At 40.7% G+C, this 23596-nt stretch overlaps 1 protein-coding gene across 1 annotated transcript in view; it reads right to left on the bottom strand.

Moving 5' to 3' along the window:
• Positions 1-3171: 3171 nt before the first annotated feature.
• cspg4 (chondroitin sulfate proteoglycan 4) overlaps positions 3172-23596 on the bottom strand; it is a 53964-nt gene continuing 33539 nt past the window's right edge. Inside the window, exons 4-10 of the mRNA XM_036534677.1 lie at positions 22152-22604; positions 16531-16707; positions 10143-10341; positions 9280-9411; positions 8820-8980; positions 7028-7211; positions 3172-5394 (exon numbers count right to left, since the gene is read on the bottom strand). Coding sequence (XP_036390570.1) covers positions 3527-5394; positions 7028-7211; positions 8820-8980; positions 9280-9411; positions 10143-10341; positions 16531-16707; positions 22152-22604 — 3174 coding nt within the window. The 3' untranslated portion in view covers positions 3172-3526. The remainder of the gene's footprint in view (positions 5395-7027; positions 7212-8819; positions 8981-9279; positions 9412-10142; positions 10342-16530; positions 16708-22151; positions 22605-23596) is intronic.

Raw genomic sequence — 23596 nt, 5'->3', positions numbered from 1 at the left:
TCTCCTTTTTATTATCTGATTGCCCAGCAACTCCTTATCCAGCAATCAGCTGGTCTCTCACTTTGAGCCTGCACCTTTCAAAATAAAGGTTTTCACAATGTTTCCCCAGTAAAACTCTGGGGAAACTCTAAAAATCTGATCCATTCAGATTAAAAGTAACTCCAAAATGAAAGATGTTGGTATACATCCAAACACCATACACAAATATTTGCCAAACCCAGTTGGAAAGGTCAACAATGTAGAGTACAGTTTCTGTTGTGTCATTCAGCAACAAAATTAACACCCTGAAATGGATCTTTGGCATGCATCTAACTCAAAGGCAAGGAACTGCATTCACATTTGATCTGTCCATCTGTCTCTATTGTAGATTAATTTGACCTTCTACTTACTATATAGGGACTAGTCTATTCATTGAAAGCTTTTTCTGACGTTCAACAACTTTATTCATTCCAAATGCATATTAATGACAACATGCACTCACAAATAAAAATGTTAAAACAGGTTCTGCAGAATGCATTAGATTACAGTTTTATTTTTCCTCAAAATGATTCAAAGCCAGCCATATTTGGCACACCTGCACAAGTACAAAAAATGTCTTAAAGCTTTCCCTGTCCTATTTTTAGTGATGTTTGCAATGAAAGATGTCTGATAAATGAAGTCCTCTCAGTTGTTGAAAATGTTGAAAATTCATTGGATCTGATGCACCATGTTAATGTGGACAGCAAAGAAGCTCTGCAAATGAATGGAGGGCCTCTCTTAATAAGGACAGAAGGAGAAAGAAAGAAACTTCAGGCACAGGAAACACTGGAACATAGGAAAGAATGACTGCAGATGAGAGGCAAGTTAAATGCTGACGAATAACTTTACACATATCTGGTCTCTTGAAAGCCTAACTACTCCCTGGCACCACCTGCTGTTGAGACATGCTGTGTGGACAGCATTGATGGCTATCTAATCTTCAGAAGTAACTCTGACTGATTTATAGTAGGTGGTAAACAATGATTTAGGGGAGTAGACTTCTTAAGAAATAAAAACTAAATGCCAAAGGCTGTTGAATTAAATAAAGTTTGACATGGGCACAGGCCTGGCGATATGAGGGTGCTTATGGATGTATTGCACCCCTATAAGGACCTCAGTAGACACCCAGTGGTCTCCTTATACCCCAATGTGTACATAGTATTTATGACATTTTGTGCCCCCCCATGGATTGCAATTTGCAATTGCACCCCTTTGTATTTCCCCTGGCACCGGGCCTGCATAGGCAGCCATTTTTGCACTGTGCTTATGACACAGCACTTCTTACACAAATTACAGTCAGGGCACTGCTGAAATCCTCTTCAGCAATTTTCTCAACCTGAATCAATTCAGTAGATGTCCATCAATATTGATGGATAAAATGCACCATGTAAGCTGTAGATGTACATTGAGATGTCTGTTTTAGCAAACAAAGGAATGAAAGCAGAGATATGATCAGTGTAGAAGAGTTTGTTTACCACAACACCACAACAGAAAAGAAAGAAGAAAAGAAATTCACATGGTACCTTCATTTGGTAAATTTTATTTATTCTTCATTAAGTGGGCTTTTATTACATGGTTTGTTTCTTGAGATCCAGGTTCCAGTTAGTAATACTCTCACAAACAAATCTGTCCATTATTCTAACAAACCCATTAACCACATGTTCACTAATGACACAAAACAAAGAAATAATACAAGCCAATTCAAATATGGTTGGGTCAGGGTGCACTATGCATTCCGAAGCACTGCTCCTGGAATTTGAGAACTTCTGCAAAAACTGCAGCAAATATTATTTGCATGCTATAGGGGTAAAAGCATAGTTTTAAATCTTCAACAATGTTACCAATAAAAAATATTTTAAACCCCACAATAAGAACACTAGGGGTCATGAAAGGGAAGATTTACAGATGGAAGCAGCATATACAATATGTGAGCAAGGGCATGGCTTATTGTTTGTAGTATGACAGAGATTTGTAAAAACAAAAGCAAAGACGAACCAGGGCTGCATTACTTGGCAGGAAGCAACTAATCCAGAAACTTTCTAAAATATCTCAGAACTGTGATATATCTCAGCCTAACCAACATGTTATTTTTCCTGTGATATCTTAGTATGGTCATAGCCAAGGCATCTAAATATAAAGTCAAGAAATCCACAATAACTAGAGGAAAATATGCATAAATACTTATTCACAGGAAGAGAAATGTCCAACTGCCAATCATCTGTGATAACTCAGCACCAGGTCAGATCTATGTGAGGGCTCTTCTTTGCTCAAAAAAACAAACAAAAAAAAAACAAGTGTCATTTCTGTTATCTCTTCCTAATGAAGAGACAACCACGTGTTACTACATGCCTCTATCCTTTCAATATAATACTGTTACATATCACAACCAGCCAGCTTTATATTTCTTGTCCATTTCCTTTTATCTGTCCAATGTTAATATATGTCTTTTAAAGTAATGATTTTTTCAAGTGTATATGAATGCTTGATAAAGAAACAAAAAGCAATGAGATGTGTACATATTTTTAAATGGTTATAGTTTTTCCTCTTCATAGATATATTTGAAGTCCTTAGCTTTAATGAGATAGCGTCAGTTGGATGTGCAGCATGAGGATCAGGAAATCAACACGAACATTGCCACAACCTAAGCCAAGACCTGTAAAATGGAACATCACTCAAGTCTGTCAGCCAATGGGATGCATGTTACACAGTACCCCCCGGTGAGTCACTTCCTGTCTATGGTCACAAAAATGTATTATGTGTAAGATTTTTTCAGTGCCGTCGGTCAGTCCAGTGAATCTAACGAGCATTTCATCTGCAGAGTGCAGGGTTACGTCTGATTAAAAACTAATTGGCAGATCACCAAAGCAAATAAAAAATACATTTATAGAAAAATAAACACTCAAAAAGGCAGATTGTCAGTTCTTTGATATAGCATACTTGTACTCCAATAGGCACACGTGAATCAATTACTATGTACATATCCATCATATCCTTCATTCTCAAAAAGGCAAATATTCGAATCAAAACATAAAAACAGTCTACTTATGTACTTTACTGGAATAACATTGGCATTAAATGAAAGTAAAGTAATTGTAGATGACAGAGTAAAATTTATTTTCATCTTTCAACATCCATTTTGTTTCCATTGCCTTTTTTCAGTTCAATTTGTGTCCTTATTTGGGCTCTGTAGAAATCCTGTAGATCCAGCAACATTTGATATACAATAAATAGACACAATATCAAAGCTTTTCTCATTTAGGTTAATGTTTGCTTCTTTTTACTGCAACTAATAAAGATTTTCAGTGTTTGATAACCTGAGGACAGGTGGGCAGACTGGATTCTGGTAAGCCCTGAACAGAAATTAAATCAAATATGCACTGCTCAAATTCTAAACACAAAAATAGCAAAGAGGTTTGTAATACTGAATGGAATGATTCTGAGAAGCCTGGATAAAATGCTTCAAATCATAAAGGTCCTGTGTCTCTTGGCCTGGCCTCCCCTGCATTCCTCATACCCAGTACTGGTTCTTTTTCAAAGCTGGATTGGTTGTCCTACAGTGCTGCAGCAGCTCCGGATCAGGCTCTTTGGAGTCCACATTTGACATAGGGATGTTGTTGGTCGGGTCAGTTTTGCGGAAGGTCTCCTGCTTGACCTCCCCATTTTTGGGCTTTGGGGAAGCGGTTTGAACATTATGCTTCCCTGTCTTGTTCCGCCGCACCAGGTAGTAGGCCACAGCGGCTGCCAGGAAAAGGAGCAGAAGAATGGCCAGGATGGGGATGAGGATGGCCCACAGGTTCCTCTGCATGGAGACCACAGGTTTCCTGTGGGAGCCAAAATCTGTATGTGCAGTGGTTGGGTTAGCCCCCTCGGGCCAGCCCAGATTACCTCTCCATCTTGAGCCTGGTGGTGTAGTGCGAGGAGGACTCTGCCTGCCTGCAGCATCCTTCCTGTCCACCACAGAGCCACTGGAGGGAACTTTGAGGATTTTGGCTCTGTACGTCACGGAAGGGTCGTAGGGGACTGTCCTGAAGGACAGGGTCCCCTCTGCGGGCGGTACTCCGTGTGCCCTCAGGATGAACTTGACCTCTTCCTCCTCAACCTTGTCCCCTGCTCCAGTGTCCCCCGGCACCTGCAGGGCAACATGGCCCTCCTCCACATCTCTTTGGGTGAAGCTCATCACTGGTTGGCCATCTGCTGCTCCTCCTACCCTTACAAACTGGGCTGACCGTGGCTGTGAGACTATGTGGAATGTTGGCACTGCATTTGTCTTGTTAGCCAACAGTGAGGCATCCAGGAGCTTAGTGTCCACAAGGACAGTCGCACCTTGTGGTAGGAGAGGGTCATGTGGAAGGTTCACCAGGGGAGTTACGGTGATGTTCAGGATGGTGGAGATGTTAGCCGCCCTGCTACGGGCCACGATGGCCACAGTGTCCCTCGGGGAGGTAGACTTGACAAATCGGACACTCACCCTGCCCTCCCTGATCTGCTTCTGGGAAAAGGCAGATGTGGGCTGCCGATCCACCATGACAGCAGCATACTCAGGGATATTCGTAATCTTGTAGATGACCTCCTCCTCATTTGGCCCGCCTGTGGTGGCTTTCAGCATGGACTCAGTGATCAGGGTCTCGTCGTCCCCTTGCCTTACGTGGATCTCCTCTGCCTTGGCTAACAACAGGGCCCTGGCCAGTATGCCGATGTGCAGGGTGTGTGACTCTGTCCGGTGTCTGCCATCGGAGACACTGAACTCCATGAACCCGTCGGCCAAGCTCCCATCACTGATGAATGTCACTCGTCCAGCGTTGATGTCCTCTTGGGTGAACTTCTCGATTTGGTCGTTGGACTCTGTGTCCACCAGCAGACCGTTGGCAGGGCCCTTGGTCACAGTAAAGATGATCTCAGCAGGCGTGTTGTCCTGGTCGATAGTGTTGAGGTACTCTTGGGTAAGGACCACGGCAGAGCCCTGCAGGACCTCCAGCAGGAGGTCCACGCTCACCAGCTCTGGTGGGCTGTAGTCACGGCGCCTGATGGAGATGTTGAAGGTCTCCTCCAGGACTACAGCAGCTGGGGATGGGACCTGAGGGCCTCTTACATTGGGCTTGAGGTACACACGAAAGGTGAAACTGTCAGATGAGGCATCTGAATACCGCTGAAGGTATTCCAGGTCACCTTTGTCTAGGTCTTCCTGCAGGAAATAAGGAGATTCCTTGGGCAGGTCTAGGTCACCAAGTACAAGTCTTCCATGAGCTGGGAATTGCTTCACTTCAAACATGACATCCATGAAGGCTTGTTCTGACTCCGCGATGCTGGCCAGGAGGTTGGAGGCATCTAGCCTGGAGCTGTCAATCACCTTCCTCTGATCTCGCACAATGTCAAGACCTGTGGGGAAACACAAAGAACACAGATACACTCACCCTCTGTTTCACTGGACCATGAAGAGATGAGAATTTCAGAGCATGTAATATAATGAGGGCCCTGTATATGTGTTTCTTGAAATAGTTCTCAAGCTGAAATGACTTGTTTGCAAAAGAAATGCTTTTAAGCATTTTCATATGACAGTGACAAATAACTTCATTAAAAATGAACACGTTATCAATATGGTGATTTTCACTTGTGACATTGTATTATTTATACTAGATTTTTCCTCAGCTATTTCATTCAGCTCCTGTAGATAACAAAAGGTGAGGCAAATTCAATTAACTAACTGTGCATTTATCAAAAAGGCGTTTACAGGTCTGGATGTGGTCCTGATACTTGGGAATATAGGGTTTACAATGATCTCCACCCCCAGTTGGAGTCACTTCAAGTTTAAACATAGAGCATGTAGGACACTAATAACAAAGTGCCACTGGTCCATACAATACTGCAAATGGTCATTGTTGATGATTTTTATTCATTCCAGCATTTTCCAATGGGACAGTTTGTTGAGAAACTCAAACGTGCAACAAGCAATAAGCATTGATTGTAATCATCAGTTAACAAGTTGATATATTTTTCCTGTGTGTCAGGAGTACACCCCTGGTTTTTTGAAAATGACGCACCCTGGACCAAACAACAGGACTGAATTTTGTTTTCTCAGAATTATATATTGAATTAGAGTCTTGGTCAGTTTGGTGATCCTGGCAAATGCCTATAGTCTTTTTTGTTCAGTTTAATTCCATCATTGACTGAGCAGCTTCAATGTTTTGCAGTGAAATAAACACTGATGTGTTAGGATTAAAGGTCATTTGTTTTGGGTCACCAGGAGAGGGACACTGAGTTGGGAAGCCATGCAAAACAGCAGACAGGGTTGCTATAATGGGTGATAATACTCCTCAATTTTTTGAAAACCTGTGGCAGGGGCAGACAGGGATATGGGAGTCAATCAGGCAGATGAAGTAAAGGATAAGATGTGGGGAGTGGTAACATGTGGGGGAGGAAATTAAGGGACCTTTCAACTTTTTTAGTTGAACTTTACATTGTACATTGTAGACCTCCTTATATAAACTACACTCGTGTGATGGCATTACAGTCATTTATTTTTCCCATTACTCCCATTGCAATTTCTACTTCAAGCTTGAAAAAGGCTGAATATTGCTAGATGAAACAGGCTGAGTGTGGACAATATTAAGCCAATTAGGCAAAAGTCTGAACATGATGTAGGTGATGTGAATGAAAAGGGTGGTGTAGTATAAGTGGATAAATGTTGAGTGTAGTGTACATTACGTGGTACAGGTGGAAAAGGGTTGAATGTGATATACCGCTGGGCAACTTTAAATTTGAATGAATACACTTATTCTCTATTCTGTTGGAATTTGCTCTGAATAAGTGTCTGCTAAATGCATGTAATGTAATGATATAGATGACATGTTGACAATGAATGTGCACAGTATAGATGAAAGAGGTTGATAATGTTATAAAGTACTGTTTTTCCAGCGTACATCTTGATTTTTACAGAAGCTGTATGTCAGACACTATGAATAAATAAGAAGTGTTGTGTGTGTTCATCCAAAGGAGTGCTGTGTAGTGGTACCTGTGTTTTTCCAGAGCTGGGATGAGCCGTTGCGGTTTTCAGCTAAGAACGAAATGGTAACGGGGAGGGTGTGCTCCTTCGCCTGGGCTGGGCCAGAGGACAGCAGGAGCTCGACAGAGTCCATAACAACCCAAAAAGGCTCCTCAGGTATCTGGTGTTCGTAGAATATAGACCCAGAATCCAGCTGTTCCGACAGAGAAGAGACCAGAGCTTTATCATCTGTGAGGTATGGTGGAGACTGAATGGAATTTTGAAGGAAGGGCGGTTACATGAAAAACATTTGCCTAAATGTTTGTGGTCTTAAGCTGCCGCTCTAAGTCACATGCCCACACTGCTTTCTCTCAGGCTGCAGAGCCACGTCAGACACATGGGAAGGGGGAAAAAGAAGGCAGATGGCAACTCCAATACTGATATTAATCCTTTTCTTCAGGAAATGCACACAAATCTAGTATTATAATCAGAATTTCCTGCTCAAACATGCCATAGATGCTCTGGCTATGTCTGTCATTAGATTCTACCAGCACTTTCTGATTTGTCCATTTTTCCACTCTACTATGTGTTTGATGAGGTTTCTGGCCTGGTTTGTTTGGAGCAGAGGTGACACTTCATGTGGAAATAGCAGTGTACTGTCCATTGTCAGGAGCTTTAAAGCTTTTCTCCTTTTAAATGAGAATATTATGGTACTAAATATTCAATGGGGCCCCCTGGTGACAGGAGTTTGCATAATAGGAGGAGGCCTGTTTAGATCATAAGGAGGATCACTGCTGGTATAGCATATTGCTGGGCTCAGATCAGATGCCCGGTGGGACAGCTGGGAAGACAAATGTAGAGACAAAAAGGGTTGAGACCCTTCTCCCAGTGCATACTCCTCAACATGAGTTGAGGCTTATTCAGACAAACTAGTGCACTGAGCTGTTGCATTGGTATTGTATGTTATAGAATATATGTTCTGGTACAAGTATGATTTCTGCAGAGAGGCTGATCAGACAGACGCTTCATCTGGGAACAAACAGATCCTAAGAAATGTAGTTTTTACCAAAACACTGAAATGAGATTCATCTCAATGATTTTTGAGGGTGCTATGATAAGGTATTTGATTGTGACATTTCTGCCATTTTTCCTGTTAAATGACAGACATCAGAGTAATATGGCTACTAAATATATCATTTAGTATAAAACCTTTTTTTGGTGCCCCCTCCTAATATTCCCTGCAAACTTGACTTCAGACAGTGCCCCTTTGGATGGGCAAAAACAGGCATTTGCACAGCATTTGAGGAGGCTGTGCTTTTGGGCCTCATTGCAACAGCCACTGCTTTTCCAGGATCTCATCCTCAAAAGACAACTGGGATGGTGAACAAGTCTCAACACGCATTGCTTCATGCCTGGAGGAGGGGCAAGGGTAGTGCCTGCTCCCTGAGAACAAATTAGCAGGTACATTAGCTGCTACATTAGGTGTAGCAGTCTCTCAAAAATCATCTGGTTCTGTCACATGGTCCCAAATAACAGAAGCAACCCAGATACTGCAGGATTTTGCGTGCACTTCTTGCCCACTTTTCCTTTTTTGAATGTAGGTCATTAAGAATGGTAACTCTGAGAGATCGAGTGAAGGGGGCACTCTCGATTGTGTGCAAACTCCTGCCATGACAGGGATAAATCATCCTGTTCAGAAAAGGTTTTAGTTTCTAGTTGATGATGACAGCATCTTCACTTCCTCATACAAACACAATTAACTCCAGGAATACCAATACAAAATCCAAATAAAAGTTGACTGTATTTTCTTAAGCTGACTCACCTCTGATTGGCTAAACCTAGAGACTTCCTTAAACTGTTTTTTGTGGTTAAGCGAAATCAGCCTGCCGAAACGAGGAGCTCTCAGCACAGCATATGTTATCTCGTCCCCACCCTCACTGGTCACCGCCTTCAGGATGTCACCTGTGATTGGCCTCCTTGTACCTTTAAAGAAAAGAATATCAATGTCACTGCTTAACTTTCCTTTGCAGGATGCAAAACAAGCACACATTCCCTCGGCAACTACATGAAATGTGCACTCAGCTGACGGTCTTTAGCAGACAGGTCTTTATCTGCTCCTGTCTGTTAAGCTGTGGACACATACACAACTGTTGGGTATAGTGGGTCTATAGTGGGCATGTGTACAAAGTCACAGGAAGACATGCATGTAGTGTGGTTAACGTCCTTCAGAACAGGGGCATGTTCTACCTGCCACCCACACCTCCACAGGAAATGACATGCACCTGGAAACAGCATGAGCTCCTCCTCTGTCTCCATGGAGATGGTAATCCGCCTGGCCGTGACCAGGAAACGGTACAGGGGCGACGTGTGCTCTCCGTCTGTCACCGTGAAAGTGAAACCACCCAATTGGCTGCCTGGAAAGGGTTGCACAGAGATGGGCGTTACATTTTCAGCAAACTTCACTCATGCCTGCTTACATCACTCATGCCTCAGGTACTAACTCTCACATTACATACATGACCCTGTTTATATCCTCATGCACATACCTCACATCTGAGACATCATTCTGAAATGACTCAGATTAAATGCTTCCCTTAATTACATTACAGCATTGACCAATTGGATCTCAACCTGTAATCATGCCAAAACACTAAGCCACGTTGCCACCCAATATTAATAACAATACTACTACTATTATTGCTACCAATAATATTATGTATTCAGCCAAGTCTTGGTTACCATACAGATGCATAAGGCTGAAGCTGACTTGAACGAATGTTTCCATTAGCATGAGTCTGAAAATAAATTCTGATGGATATCTCTCTATAAATATGTGTGAAATTGACTGGTATATTTTAAGAGAGCCTGGTTTAGGACAGATTTCACATTTCACAAGGTCACAACCTTCCAGTTTTGTAGCTCAACATGTCTTTATGAATATTGTGGTCATTAAGCCTGCTTCCATAAGTTTAATGAAAAAAAAACAGTTCTAAATTGGCAGGGTTGTGAATGCTGTCCTACATATAAAATGGTTGCCAATTTAATCAAACATGCCTATTTTAGGCATGTTTAATTGACAGGAAATTTAGTTCAGAGAGCCATGCAGACATGTCCATCCCAAGAGTAAACATTTTTAAAAGTTTACCTTTGTGGGTAAAGACAACATCCCCGCTGTTAATTTGAGCCTGAGTGAAATTTTGAATGCTGTCTCCAGGCGACATTCTGAGGGCTACAATCCCATTGGAAGGCGTCTCTATGGAATAAACCAGCTCCTCGGGAGGGGTGTCGGCATCTTCGGTACTCAACATATGTCCAGTGATTTCAGCATCCTCCCCTGAGAGAACCTGGGGGAGTGGGATAACGGAGGCAAAAATAAGTAATAATGAAATAACAAGGTATCAACAGCAAATAGCAAGTGAAGACTTGAGGATGATGTTGACTTTAACAGTTTCTTTATAGCAGGCTAGCTTGACTTGACTTGACGAAGCACACTGCATTGGTCTCCTAGGACACCCCTTTAATGGACTTCTAATGGCCTCATTGCTGAAAAGGACACTAATTGAAAGAAATGGAGCAGCTCTCTTGAAACACATTCATAAATAGCTTAAATCAGTGGGGAGGAGGGCTCATTGACTATTCATACTAAAGAAAGCATATTCTGTGCATGGCATAAATTTAGGTGATTATTGTTATTTACTGCACATTGTTACATGTTATTATTTAATAATAATATATTGCATGTTATTATTTAATAATACAATACATAGAAAAATAAAGGATAATTTGAGGATGTTTAGAGTAAACTGGGAACCCAAGTTTCCAAAATGATAAATAATACAGGCAGAGAGGCTTGAGACACAGGTGTCTGCTTCCCTCTAGTGGCCACTAACATATAAACACTGTGGGGGGGCCTCTCGGTGTCACCACTAGATGGAGACATAAGCTCAGTGATCTCTAATGAATTTTCACCTGAGAGATATTGGTTGATCTATACTGTGCATAAAGAAAATAAATAAAGGTGTATCCAAACTTTTGACTGGTACTGTACATGTCACTTCTCAATAGCAGAATAGCATTAACTTCCATTAACAACCTGATTATACAGTTGTTGTTTAGTGTAGATAAGGAGACAGATAACCAATGCTAAATTGACTATACACAAATGGCTGGTTTTCTTGAATATACAGTATCAGTCAAAAGTCTGGACATGCGAAAACTATATACATTTTTTTAAGAAAGTGAAACAAATTTTAAGCATTTAAGCATAAGTCTTTAGATCAAAATGTCTTTGAATGCATATTTCCCCTTATCTTGATCAGGTGTATCCAAACATTTCACTGGTACTCTACACACACACACACACACAAACACACACACACACACACGCAGGATCACACATTTTTATCACACAGGATCTACCCAGTGCTGTCAGAGAGAAGCAGCATTCGTTTAATGACATCTGCCAAAAACTTTTGGATAAGAATGTTAAGTTCGTTAACTTCCCCGCCAAGCTCATACTCATGCGACGTGAAGGGACTGCACAGAGCAGAGGATGTACGACCTTTTCTGGACACATTGGGCTAACCCAGTGAGCTAACTAAGCAGACCGTCATCACTTTGGGATAAAAGACTTGTATGCCTTGTAATCTTTCAATGGCCTATTATGACTTGAGAATTGTAATCCGTGTACGCTATTCTGTGCAGTCTGTATGAGCATGCAAGGAAATAACTTAATTTGCGTTAAGGATCATATGTAGGCTATCTTCCGTGATGCCCAATTTCAGCTACTCCATGTGTTTTCTGTTGACATGTTAAGCTATTGTATGTTGCATAGAACTTAGCTTGCTATTTGCCCCTCTTTATTTCTTTGCAACTCCTGGCACTATGTTTAGTGGAACTGAGCCATAAGCATTTTTTTGTGTTAGATATGGGAGTGGGGGGGATGGGGAGAATTTTAGTTTACTTTTTTGATCTCTCTGTGGAGATGACCACTCTTGGCGTCACTGGGCTTAGTAATACCCTTGTGGTTTTTTCTCTGTTATTTGTCCTTGTATTTGTGAGTTGTTTCTTACTATTACTTTCTATGGTTGTTTTTTCTGTTTTTCCGATGTTTCAAGATGGGTTTGTTCTGTTTGTTATTACTGACAGCACTAGACCTATTGGTATTTTTGGCTTGCTTCTGATGATCATGAGTAGTATGTTGTTTTGGAATATTGGATGCATATTTTGCATTGTTACTAATGGGAGAAAAGGCACCCATACGACTATGTCTTTACAGACTTGCATGCACACCAAGGCTATATTTACATTATTGCTATTGCTTTACATATAATAATACACTTCAGATGAGTTTTACCAAAATGGTTACGTGGAACTTAAAGGGAATTAACAGTGTAATTAAGAGGTGTAAAATTTTATCATTGTTTGAAAAGTAAAGGGTGCAGATTGCATTCTTACAGGAGACTCACCTATCTGATCTTGAGCATTTACAATTGAGAAGAGATTGGGTTGGCCAAGTCTTACATTCCTCCTTCAACTCCAGTAGACAAGGAGTAGCAATTCTGTTTCATAAAAGGCTGCCCTTTACAATAGAGAAACATATTGAAGACTCTGAGGGGATATACGTTTTGGTTACGGGATACTTGTATGGAGTACGAATCACTTCGGGTTGCATATATTCCCACAACCCATTTGAGGCATCTTTCTATTCCAAATTATTGCCTATTATTATCGTATAACATATCACATTACATCATTACATTTTTAGCAGGGAACTTTAACTATTGTTTAGATCCATTGCTAGACCAGAAAACACCTAACTAGACACCCATCTAACATGGCAGCAACCACTATGGAACTTTGCAAGGATTTGAATTCATATGATGCTTGGAGGACACTGGGCCCTAAAAGATTATACTTTTTTCTCTTGACCGCATGGCTCATACTCAACAATGAAATATTTCTTTACATCTAGACAGACTTTAGACAGGATTAAAACATGCTCTCTATACACAAAGGCACTCTCAGACCACTGTCTTGTTGGTTTGGAATTTTTACCTCCCTACTACAATCCCTCTTCACGGCATTGACAACTGAACCCTACTCTGCTTAGAAATCCCTCCAGTCTAACATTTTTAGAGGAGCAATGGAAACTCTTTTTTTCCATAAATGATACTCCAGACATATCTGCGTCAACATTATAGAGACTGCAAAAGCTTACTTAAGAGGTGTAGTCATCTCATATACTTCAGCTAAGAGAAAGGCAACAACTGGAACTTGAATGCCAGATATCAGAACTGCAAAAAGAGTTTATTCACTCATTCTCTAAATCTGTCCTAACCAAACTATATGCAGCTTGCTCAACCCTTGATAATCTTTTAACTCAGAAGATAGAAACAGCTATTTTCTCTGCTAAGCATAGACTATTTGAGTCAGCTAACAAACCAGGTAGACTACTGGCTCACCTGGCAAAGGGTAGAACAGATTCTAATGTGATTCCTTCCCTCAAAGACAGCAGGGGGGTGAAACAATTTAAAACTAAACATATGGTCAGAATTATGAAAGATTTTTATCAGAATTTATATTCTTCAGAATGCCGTAATACCACTGAGGATAGACTAAGATTCTTGGACTGTTTAAACCTTCCCACGCTGACAGATGAGAGCAGGGGTATTCTATGCTGCTCTGTTACAGAAGAGGACGTTTTTGAGACTATTGGATCATTACTGGGGGGGTAAGGCTCCGGGCCCCGACAGGCTCTGTCCCTAATTTTATAAGAAAATGGCTAAATCGGTGGTTGGTCCACACCAGAATGTATATTGAGTCATATGAAAAGGGCTGCTTACCACAGACACTCAACCTGGCCAACATATTACTTAATCTAAAAACAAATAAGCCTTCAGATTGTTGCTCCTCATATATGCCAATAAGTTTGATCGGAGTAGACTGTAAGGTGCTATCTAAACTCCTCGCAAGAAGGCTTTTTTTACCTGCTTTAATTACACCCAATCAAATAGGGTTCATTAAGAACAAACATTCTCTCACAAATGTTCAGCGTCATGTCTTGCAGTTTGCTCACTCCACACAAGATAGTACTCTGTGTTTCCCTCGATGCAGCTAAAGCATTTGATAATCTGGGGAGGGGCAAAAGACAGGGCTGCCCCCCCCCCCCCAATTTGGGCTGGCCATTGAACCACTGGCAGAAGCCATAAGATGCCATCGTGATATTTCTGGTGTAAGACTTGGTGGAATTGTCCAGAAGATAGTGCTGTACGCTGATGACACTTTTTTTAACCAAACCAGAGGAGTCAGTTCCAGCTTTTGTCTCCACCATGGACACATTTTGTGGCTTTTCAGACTATAGAATTAACTATGACAAATCTGGGGCTTTACCTCTGGATAACTTTGGTGATAGGAGCGTTTTGAACAATTTTCCTTTCAAATGGGCAGAATCTGGTTTTATTTGGTTATATATATTTATGTGTTAGGGTCTCTGTCAATATAAATAGCCTTTTTAAGCATAACTTCACCCCACTTTTGAACACTATCAAAAGCGATTTAGATAGGTGATTCGATCTCCCACTATCCTGGACTGGTAGAATTAGTTTAATTAAAATGAACATTCTTCCAAGGATCTTGTACCCTATGCAAATGCTCCCTGTGATAATAAAGAGGTCTGTCTTCTCTGACATTAAAAAATCCCCAAATTTATCTGGCATAGGAAAAAAACATGTCTTAAATTTAAGACCCTGCAATTGCCAAAGGGGGGGGCTTGCTTTGCCAAACTTCATGTTTTACCATTGGACATACCACATGCGTATAGTGTCAGGTTGGCTCCAGAGCTTTCTCAGTCCTAAAGGGGAGACTCACAAGTTCACTGGGAGGAAGGGTTACTCCTCTGTTCTGCATCCCCCTACCCAAAACAAAGCATTTCCTCCTGGAGTTGGCAAGAGTATCTTTAAATGCTGGTTTGACAAAGGGATCAGGATTGTTAGTGATCTGTCTGACGGTGACTCATTATTATCCTTTGAGCAACTCTAAGCTAAATATTGCATCCCATCCAGTCATTTTTATGGCTTTCTTCAGGTTAGGCATTTCATAAACAATTTAAAATTTCCTTTGGTCAAGCCGATCGCTTCCCCCATAGATACATTTTTGTTACAGTATCAGAGCAACAAGAACCTCTAATCGCATGTCTATTATAAATTACAGTCCCTTAATTCATTCAGCATAGAAAAAATTAAAGGTATATGGGAGAGAGACCTGGAATCTGAGATGGGGGAGGGGGCATGGTCTGATGCTGTTAAGTCCATAGGGAGAACCTTTTTGTGCAGTAGGCTAACAGAGAGTCAGTATAGGATCCTTCTTAAGCTACAGCGCACACCTCAGTTTCTTAACATTGTTGATCCAAAGATTCCTCCTTTTTATGTCAAATGTAGAAAGGAGGTGGGATCCTACTTTCACTGTTTTTTGCAGTATCCTCTAACATCTGTGTAAGGGGAAAATATATCAGGGGAACTCAGTAAAAATAACAAATGCTGACCTTGTATGTAGTGGGCATCCAAAGCTTGTTTGGCAATCTCCATTTGACCCCCAGGATGGGTGAGGCAGTGTTGTAGAGAAGGCTCAGTAACCTATAGATTTTTTTGTAATCTTCTCTATTGGGAATTGGCCGAAAAGTGTCTAACTGTCAGAGGACTTGTATAATCTGAATTTATACTTTAGAAATGCTGTTCCCAAAAGACTCATGATATATTGCAGTGCTATGTGCTGTCATTTGTTTGTTCTGTGTTTTGAAAAATACAATGAAATATGTTATAAAAAAAACCTCACATATATAAAACTCACTTCACTACTGTTCTTGGTGCTTTTGGATAACATGCAATGATGCAGTGATAATCCCAAAGAATGGGTTTCTGCTTATTTCAGCAGGGAATCACTGTGCATGTGCTCAAAAGCACCTCCAGGGGTAGCTGCAGCCCACACAAAGGTTGGTATGACAATGAGAAGACCCCATTCAGTGAACAGGAGTCTAATCAAAGCCAGCTGTGGCTGAATGAGTCAGAATTTATGGGGATTAGTGACTGTATCACTGTAGTGTTGTTTGCTGTGTCTGATCATCTATAGAGAACTCGTATATCCTGCATTAAATCAAACAGGACAGCAAGTTTTCATGAGAGGGGAAAAGGCCTCTATGAATGTGGTTGCTCCCTAGTCAAGAAACCAAAAACATATGATTATATTATATTTAGTGGGAAAGAGAAAAGGGTTAGAAACGGATGGTTCTTGAGCTCCCCAAAAACTGAATTCTTGCCACTGACAGGGCTTTCCAAAAATATATGTTACCACAGAGATGTGGAACCACAGGCAGGGACAAAGCAGTTGAATCATACACTTGGTTTCCAGTTGTACGTGATGATTATGGTTGCCGCTTTTCAGCCAGTTTCCAGCTCTTGCAGTGAGCTCTTGGCTCCGAGGCCTTTCTGACTATAGATGATTTCCGGTTAAGGGAGCCAGAGGTTTTTGCACCATACCTCCAGCCCAGTGTTGTGGGTCAGCCTTGGTGGCTCGTCATTGACCGGCAGCACGGTGATGCCAATGGTGACCGGCTCACTGGTTCTGCCAATCTCGAAAGCGGACGCAAGAAGAGTAAAGTGGTCCTCTATGGTCTCGCTGCTGTCATGCAGGTAGTAGATGAGCCCTCCTTTCACCTAGAATGCATAGAAAGAGCAAGGAGGTGTCCATGTCATATTTAGTCACAGCAGTGTGGTGTAGAGGTAAGGACAGGGGCTTGTGTTGACCATGGTAGGCCTCTGCTCTTGTACCTTTGGGTGAACAGTGATTCATGGAACACTGCTTATCCGTGTAAAATCTACTTTCAATGCTACAGCCATTTTGAGTGTGCTGAAGATAAATGACCATTTTGTAAAGAGACGCTGACTGAAATACCTGCTTGGCATGGCCAACTAAACACTTTCCCTGGGGTTAATTTTAATAAAACAATCATTCAATCAAAGGTTTTCTTTTTTGACATTGGCCTTGGAGGTATTCATCACACACTAACATGAAGTACCATGTAAAATCAGCCCAGCTGGTTCACATCCCATGAAGTGGACATAATGCCTGTTCTGAACTCTTCCTGGAACCACAGAAGCAATGCCCTTCACTGATGTGTATATGGAGAATCTCTTATATACAAAGAACTACCAGCTCCTCACCTTCAGGACCCAGAATTCCAAATTACATCTGAGCTTGATACACTCAGTCTTTAATTAAGCAACATTTATTCTCTGGTTTCTAGGCCTCTGATCCTGCAGATTTATTTCCCAGTGTGATACTCTGCACAAATTGAGATGAGAACAACACAAAGCACATGCATATCATTTTACATTAACACTGATGGTAGAGATGTTACCTCTATCTGGTAATTACCCGGAACCGGTTTTCAGTTGTTTGTAATGTTTAACAAGCAGGCCAACTAAAATAAAGACAGCACGTTAGTTGCTGACACAATTTTACTTGACACAGAAAAAAGTAGTGCCGCCTTCAATACATATGAAATTTTAACTTTTACTTTAACATTTTAGCTTTGCTAAATCTGCTTATAAAGGAAGAAAAATCAACTGAAAGCTCTGATGTGGTATTTTCAATGTTATTTACATTTATTCATTTAGCAGACGCTTTTATCCAAAGCGACTTAGGTTACAGTTCTTTACAATGTTATCCATTTATACAGCTGGATATTTACTGAGGCAATTGTGGGTTAAGTACCTTGCCCAAGGGTACAGCAGCAGTGTCCCAGCGGGGATCGAAGCTGCAACCTTTCGGTTACGAGTCCTGCTCCTTAACCACTATGCTACACTGCTGCTTATTTAATATAAAACTGATCTCTTTGTCATAGTTAAATGATTTAATGGAAAGCACACATAGGCAATACTTCACCATTAGGTGCAGTTAAGTATATACGAATCAGCCCCAGATGGGAGATCCTTATTAAAAATTCAAGCTGGCCAGTCATCATAAACATCTAAGTTCCCTGTCTCCCATTAGTAGTTCACCGGGTGCGATGGGTGTGCATGCGCACGCAGCAACCGGCGGTGAGAGTTTGGCGTCCTCGTGTTGGTGTTTTATACTTGTTTTAAAGGTTTTTACATGTCCTTTCCTTTCTTAATTCAATTGTTTGAGTGTTGGTATGATTGAGTGCTCCTAGTGCTGCTAATTTAAAATGGATCTTCTTTATCCTGCCGCTTTGTGGATTCTGTTCTATTTACTGATTGCCTGCGATGTCAACGGGGCTGTCTACCGGGGTCAGACGCAGTACACTAGAGATTTGCTGCTGCAATTGAACTGCGAGTTTGGCTTGCGTGACAGATATCACGCTACAGCTACCAAACTTTATTCGGAGAGATTCTCATGAAACCTCTGGAGCAACGAGGGATAAGAAGAGGAAGTGGGGTAAACGAGGAGGCATCAGACTACGTTTGAGGAAACAACGGCTCACCCAGATTCCTCTGCCCTCAGTGATCATGGGAAACGTCCAGTCCCTGAGGAACAAAGTGGACGAACTCCAGGGGTACGTCCGTTTTCAGAAGGACTTCAGAGACTGCTGTGTCTTGGCCTTCACTGAGACATGGCTCACTGAGCATGACCAGGACATCAACCTGTTCATTGATGGTTTCGGAGTGCCATTTTGTCTGGATCAAAAGGCTGAAGTGATGAGGAAAATTCAAGGTGGTGGGGTGGGGTATGTTTATATATTAACAAATGATACTGTAGTTCTGTGACTGTCAGAGAGCACATTTGTTAGCCAGATGTTGAACTTTTATCAGTATTGTTACGTCCTTTCTACCTGCCCTCTGAGTTTTCATAACTTTTTATAACAATAGTGTACATCCACCCGGAGGCAAATGCCGCCTCTGCCTGTAGCACGATCTTCAACGTAGTGCAAAAACTGCAGTCGATTTCACCTGCTGCACCAAACTTGATATTGGGTGATTTTAACCATGTCTCCCTTGAAAAGACACTTAAAAACTTTTACCAATATGTCTCCTGTCCGACTAGGCGGGATAAGACATTAGATCTTTGTTGTGGGACAGTAAAGGATACTTATAAATCACTCCCCCTACCTCCATTGGGCTCTGCGGATCATAACTGTGTGCATTTACTGCCCATATATAAAACAGTTTTAAGGAGAGAGAAAGTGCAGACAAAGGATATAAAGGTCTGGACTGAAGAATCTGTGCTCTGTCTGCAGGAATGTTATGACTGCACGGACTGGGACATGTTTAAACAATCCTGTGGTGATGATTTAGACAAACTTGTTGATGTAACATGCTCATATGTTGCCTTTTGTTGGGACATGATCATTCCCTGTAAGCAAGTTAAAATTTACCCTAATAACAAACCATGGGTGACCAAATCCGTTAAGTCCAGCATACAGAAAAAGAAACTTGTCTTTAAACAGGGAGCAGCCTCTGATCTGCATATAGCTACTAAGGAGCTGAAAATAGAAATCTTGAAAGCAAAACAGAATTAACAAAACAAAACAAAATCTGAACAAGAGAACAAGATGGCTGCATATAACCTTGGCTCAGCCTGGTCTTGCATGAAAACTATTAACAGGCCTTCGGAATCCAAAGAACAGCAGTCAGGCCACCCTGGATGGCTTCAATTCAGATACTGAGTTTTCTAATGCCCTTAATCATTTTTATAATTGTTTTGATACTTTTGCTTTTAGTAATGAACTTCAGGAGTTACAGACTTGAAGATAATCAGCACTTGATGACACACACAGACCAAAAGGATGTGGAAAAGGCCTTCCTCTCAGTAAGAGTAAATAAGAGTCATGGACCTGATAACATCTGTGGTAGTTTACGTAAATCTTGTGCAGAAGAACTGAGTCCTGTATTCGACTACATTTTTAATAAGTCACTACAGGCACAGCTTGTACCTAAGGTTTGGAAGGATGCTCCCTGTTTCTAAATCTATTTTATACAGTTTTTTATCTATTTTTTAAAATCTATTTTTATCCATTTTTATACAGTTGTCCCAAAACTCTTAATGGTTTTAGACCGGTTGTTCTTACGTCAGTTTTAATGAAAATCCTCGAAACACTGGTAAGGTCGGAAATCTTAAGGAAAACTGAGCATGCACTTGATCCCATGCAGTTTGCTTATAGGCCACATAGAGGAGTGGAGGATGCCACAGTCACTTTACATAACTTACTTGTTAAACACTTGGAGGGAAATGGATCTCATGCTAGATTTTGTTGATTTTTCCTCTGCTTTTAACACAGTTCAACCCCATATTTTAACTAGTAGGCTTTTAGAACAATTTGACTTGAGTAACAATCCTGTGGGCTGGATTCTTGACTTTTTAACTAATAGGGCACAAAGAGTGAGGATAAATGGAACTCTGTCTGACATGAAGTCACATCAATTAAGGGTCAGAAAGTGGAATGTGTGCAATCTTATGAATATCTTGGGGCAATTATTGACTCAAAACTGAACTTTGAAGCAAATTGTGAAGCTGTGTGCAAAAAGGGGCACCAGCATTTGTTTTGTTTGAGGAAACTGTCCTATTTTCACATTGACAAAACCATGATGACCTTATTCTATTGTGCTTTTATTGAATTGATTTTATCTTTTTCTTTAGTGTCATGGATTGATAACCTATTTAACCTATTTAAAGAACAGAAATTCTCTGAATCAAATTATTAAATGGTCTAGTAGGCTGATTGGCAAGTCACAGCTTAACCCAGCATCCCTGTACACCAGACAGTTACAGTGGATAACGGGCTCAATCTTCAATGACAACTCCCAGAGTGAATTTCAGCTTCTTCCTTCTGGACAAACGTTTATAGTCCCACAGTGCAGAACAAAGCGGTATAAAAATAGCTTTGTTCCAGCAGCCATTACTCAGATAAACAAGTCGTAGCAACATTGCACAGATGATATAGAAGCAACATTTATTTTATTTTATTTTACTTTTAGTTTAAGTGGTTTAGTGATGATTGGAATTTTGAGCACATTTATTATATTTATTATGTTGTCTACTGTCTGTGTTGTTTGTAAAAAGTGTGTTAAGATGGATGACTCATCTACTGTAAACCAAATCTACCTATGGGTACAAATAAAGTAACCTGAACCTGAACCTGAACAGCATAATGCATATGTCAGTAACATATATTACGGTGTGTGGGAAAAAAACCTCACTCCGTAATAAAAAGAGACAAAATGTTCAGAATGGGAGATGATTTCATTTAGCTTAGATTTTTTCACCATAATCAGATCTCACGGAAGCTTGACTTTCTGCTTCTTGCAACAGGTATGTGATACACAACAGAGTTATTTGGGAAAAACATGCTGGTGAATGTGTGCAGGGGGCTGTGTGCACATACATTATTACAGTAATATATGGGCCAGTTTATTTTGGCTCTTGGCAGTGTGGAATTTGCATCAGTTTTTCCAGTTTAAAAGGGGGCAAAAATGCTAAAATGACAAACTAGATGTTTTAGTACTTCTCATGGAAGAACTAACAAGCTCTGATAAGATGTATGAAACATGCAGGGCACAAAAATGTTTTCCCACATGCAACCACCCTTTCCTTTCGTAGTGTGGATTTCTGTGCTTTGATATAGGACTATATAAATGCCACAAACATACCATTACCATGAATAAATTCATTCTATCCAATCCTTTCCAAGTTGCTTTAAATGCAAACACAATAAACAATAATGTTATCTTCTGACTGACTCCAGGGTAACATGGCAATAGTGCAACATTTAGTTTCATACAGACCTTTATACCCAGAATGTCTGAAGACATAATTTAGCTTTTTATTATTTTGAGAATAATAATTAATATGACAAAAAACATTAAATCTGTCAAAACAACAGTAATGGACTTTTTAGACTGCTTTTGTAATTATTGATCACACTGCTTCGGATCTTCTCTTAACATACATACAGACACACTTTAATTAATTTAGCTGTCCCCAAGCAATGACTCAGTATTGCACAGTGATCCCTAAACGTCAGACACTTGACATTGTTCATGACCACAGAAGAAAGCAATCATTTTGTATGTATTTTGATCATTTAACTTGAGATCATTTGCCTCAATTAGTGATGGAGGAGGAAGGCAAAAGCACTTACATCATCCCAGGTGAAGGCAGTCAGGTCATCCTCGTCGCCATCCATGTAGCGGATGGCACCGTGTTGAGGGGCTTCCTCCACCACAAAGTCGATGTTAGCAGAGCTGTAGAAGGAGTGTGTGATGTTGAGGAGGTCCTGGGTCAGTGCCACACCGCTGCCCTCCCTGACAGTGAAGTTGAGGCCATGGAAAGGGACCTGCCCTGGGACAGTGTCCACAGCAACCTGGATGTCCTCCAGTGTCACAAATCCATTGGTGATGTCCACGGTGAAAGAGTCCCCACCTGGGGTGGGCATGGGAATGAAGAGGATCTGATCATTGTTTATTTCCTCCTGGGAGAAGGAGTGGATGTAGTCCAGAGAGGAGCCGTTGGTCACCTTGACGACATGGCCAAGGCTAGGTGGCCGTTTGATGGTGTACATCATCTCTGAGGGAAGGATGTCAGCCTGTTCCACCTGTTGTGGGTGACAGTGATTTCTGAGAACATTCCCACAAATGTCCTAAACATGATTAATACAGTACATGCTCCAGAGCTTAGAAGGACCTGAAAATGGTTCAATGCAGTAGGAAAACCCAGAGAAAGCTGGACATACCAAGCATCTGTAAATTGGAATTGTAAGAGATGTTGATTTAGTGGTAATGATTATGATGATTATGTTATGATTTCATTAGCTATATAACAGTATCAGTGCTGGGCCTGGATAAGTAATGCTGCAAATAGGGTGGTGATTTTTTGTGTTGACTGCAGAATTGAGTGTCACACAGGTAAACACATTATAAGGCTGAAAATAAAGTGATCCTGTAAACGAAACTGCATTCATTTTAGAGGAAAAAAGAAACTGCACAATGCATACTTACACACAGACAGATTTATAACCACACAAAGTTCAAAGATTTTGAACCAGCTATCTTGTGGTTAGGGTTTCTGGAGCATTGTAGTCCTACAATTTTACATGGTAAGACATGTATCTACCACTCTGTCAGCCAGTGCAATTCCAGTGTATATAGTTATATACAGTATATAGTTTGAGAAGCTCCATGTGTTTGATTATTACATTTAGTCATTTTTATCTACTCTTTATACTAATGTATACAACTATGACCTTTGCAATAAATCCACATAAATGACTTGAGAAGTGCTTGAAGCACATATTTTTACTGTATATAAATCTAACTGGATAATTAGCGTACTTGAAAATTCTGCCTGCAATGCAGTTCCAGATGAGGGGGTTTTCAGTAATTAATCAATAAAACCATATGAATAGGAACAGACCATTTCAAGTGAAATGCACTCATTTTCATATTTCTGGTAAGAATCATATTTTTTGTAGCTTGTGCAATGTGTGAAGTGTTTTCCCCATTTTGCCTTGAGAACAACTGATTAAATGAACAAGAATAAAAGCAGCAGAGATGAACAGTGTGACACTTGATTCTCCATGTAATTTAT

The sequence above is a fragment of the Megalops cyprinoides genome, chromosome 8 (genome assembly GCF_013368585.1).
Source record: "Megalops cyprinoides isolate fMegCyp1 chromosome 8, fMegCyp1.pri, whole genome shotgun sequence".
Lineage (NCBI taxonomy): Eukaryota > Metazoa > Chordata > Actinopteri > Elopiformes > Megalopidae > Megalops > Megalops cyprinoides.
The sequence above is the reverse complement of the archived record's forward strand: the minus strand, read 5'-3'. Positions and strand labels throughout refer to the sequence as shown.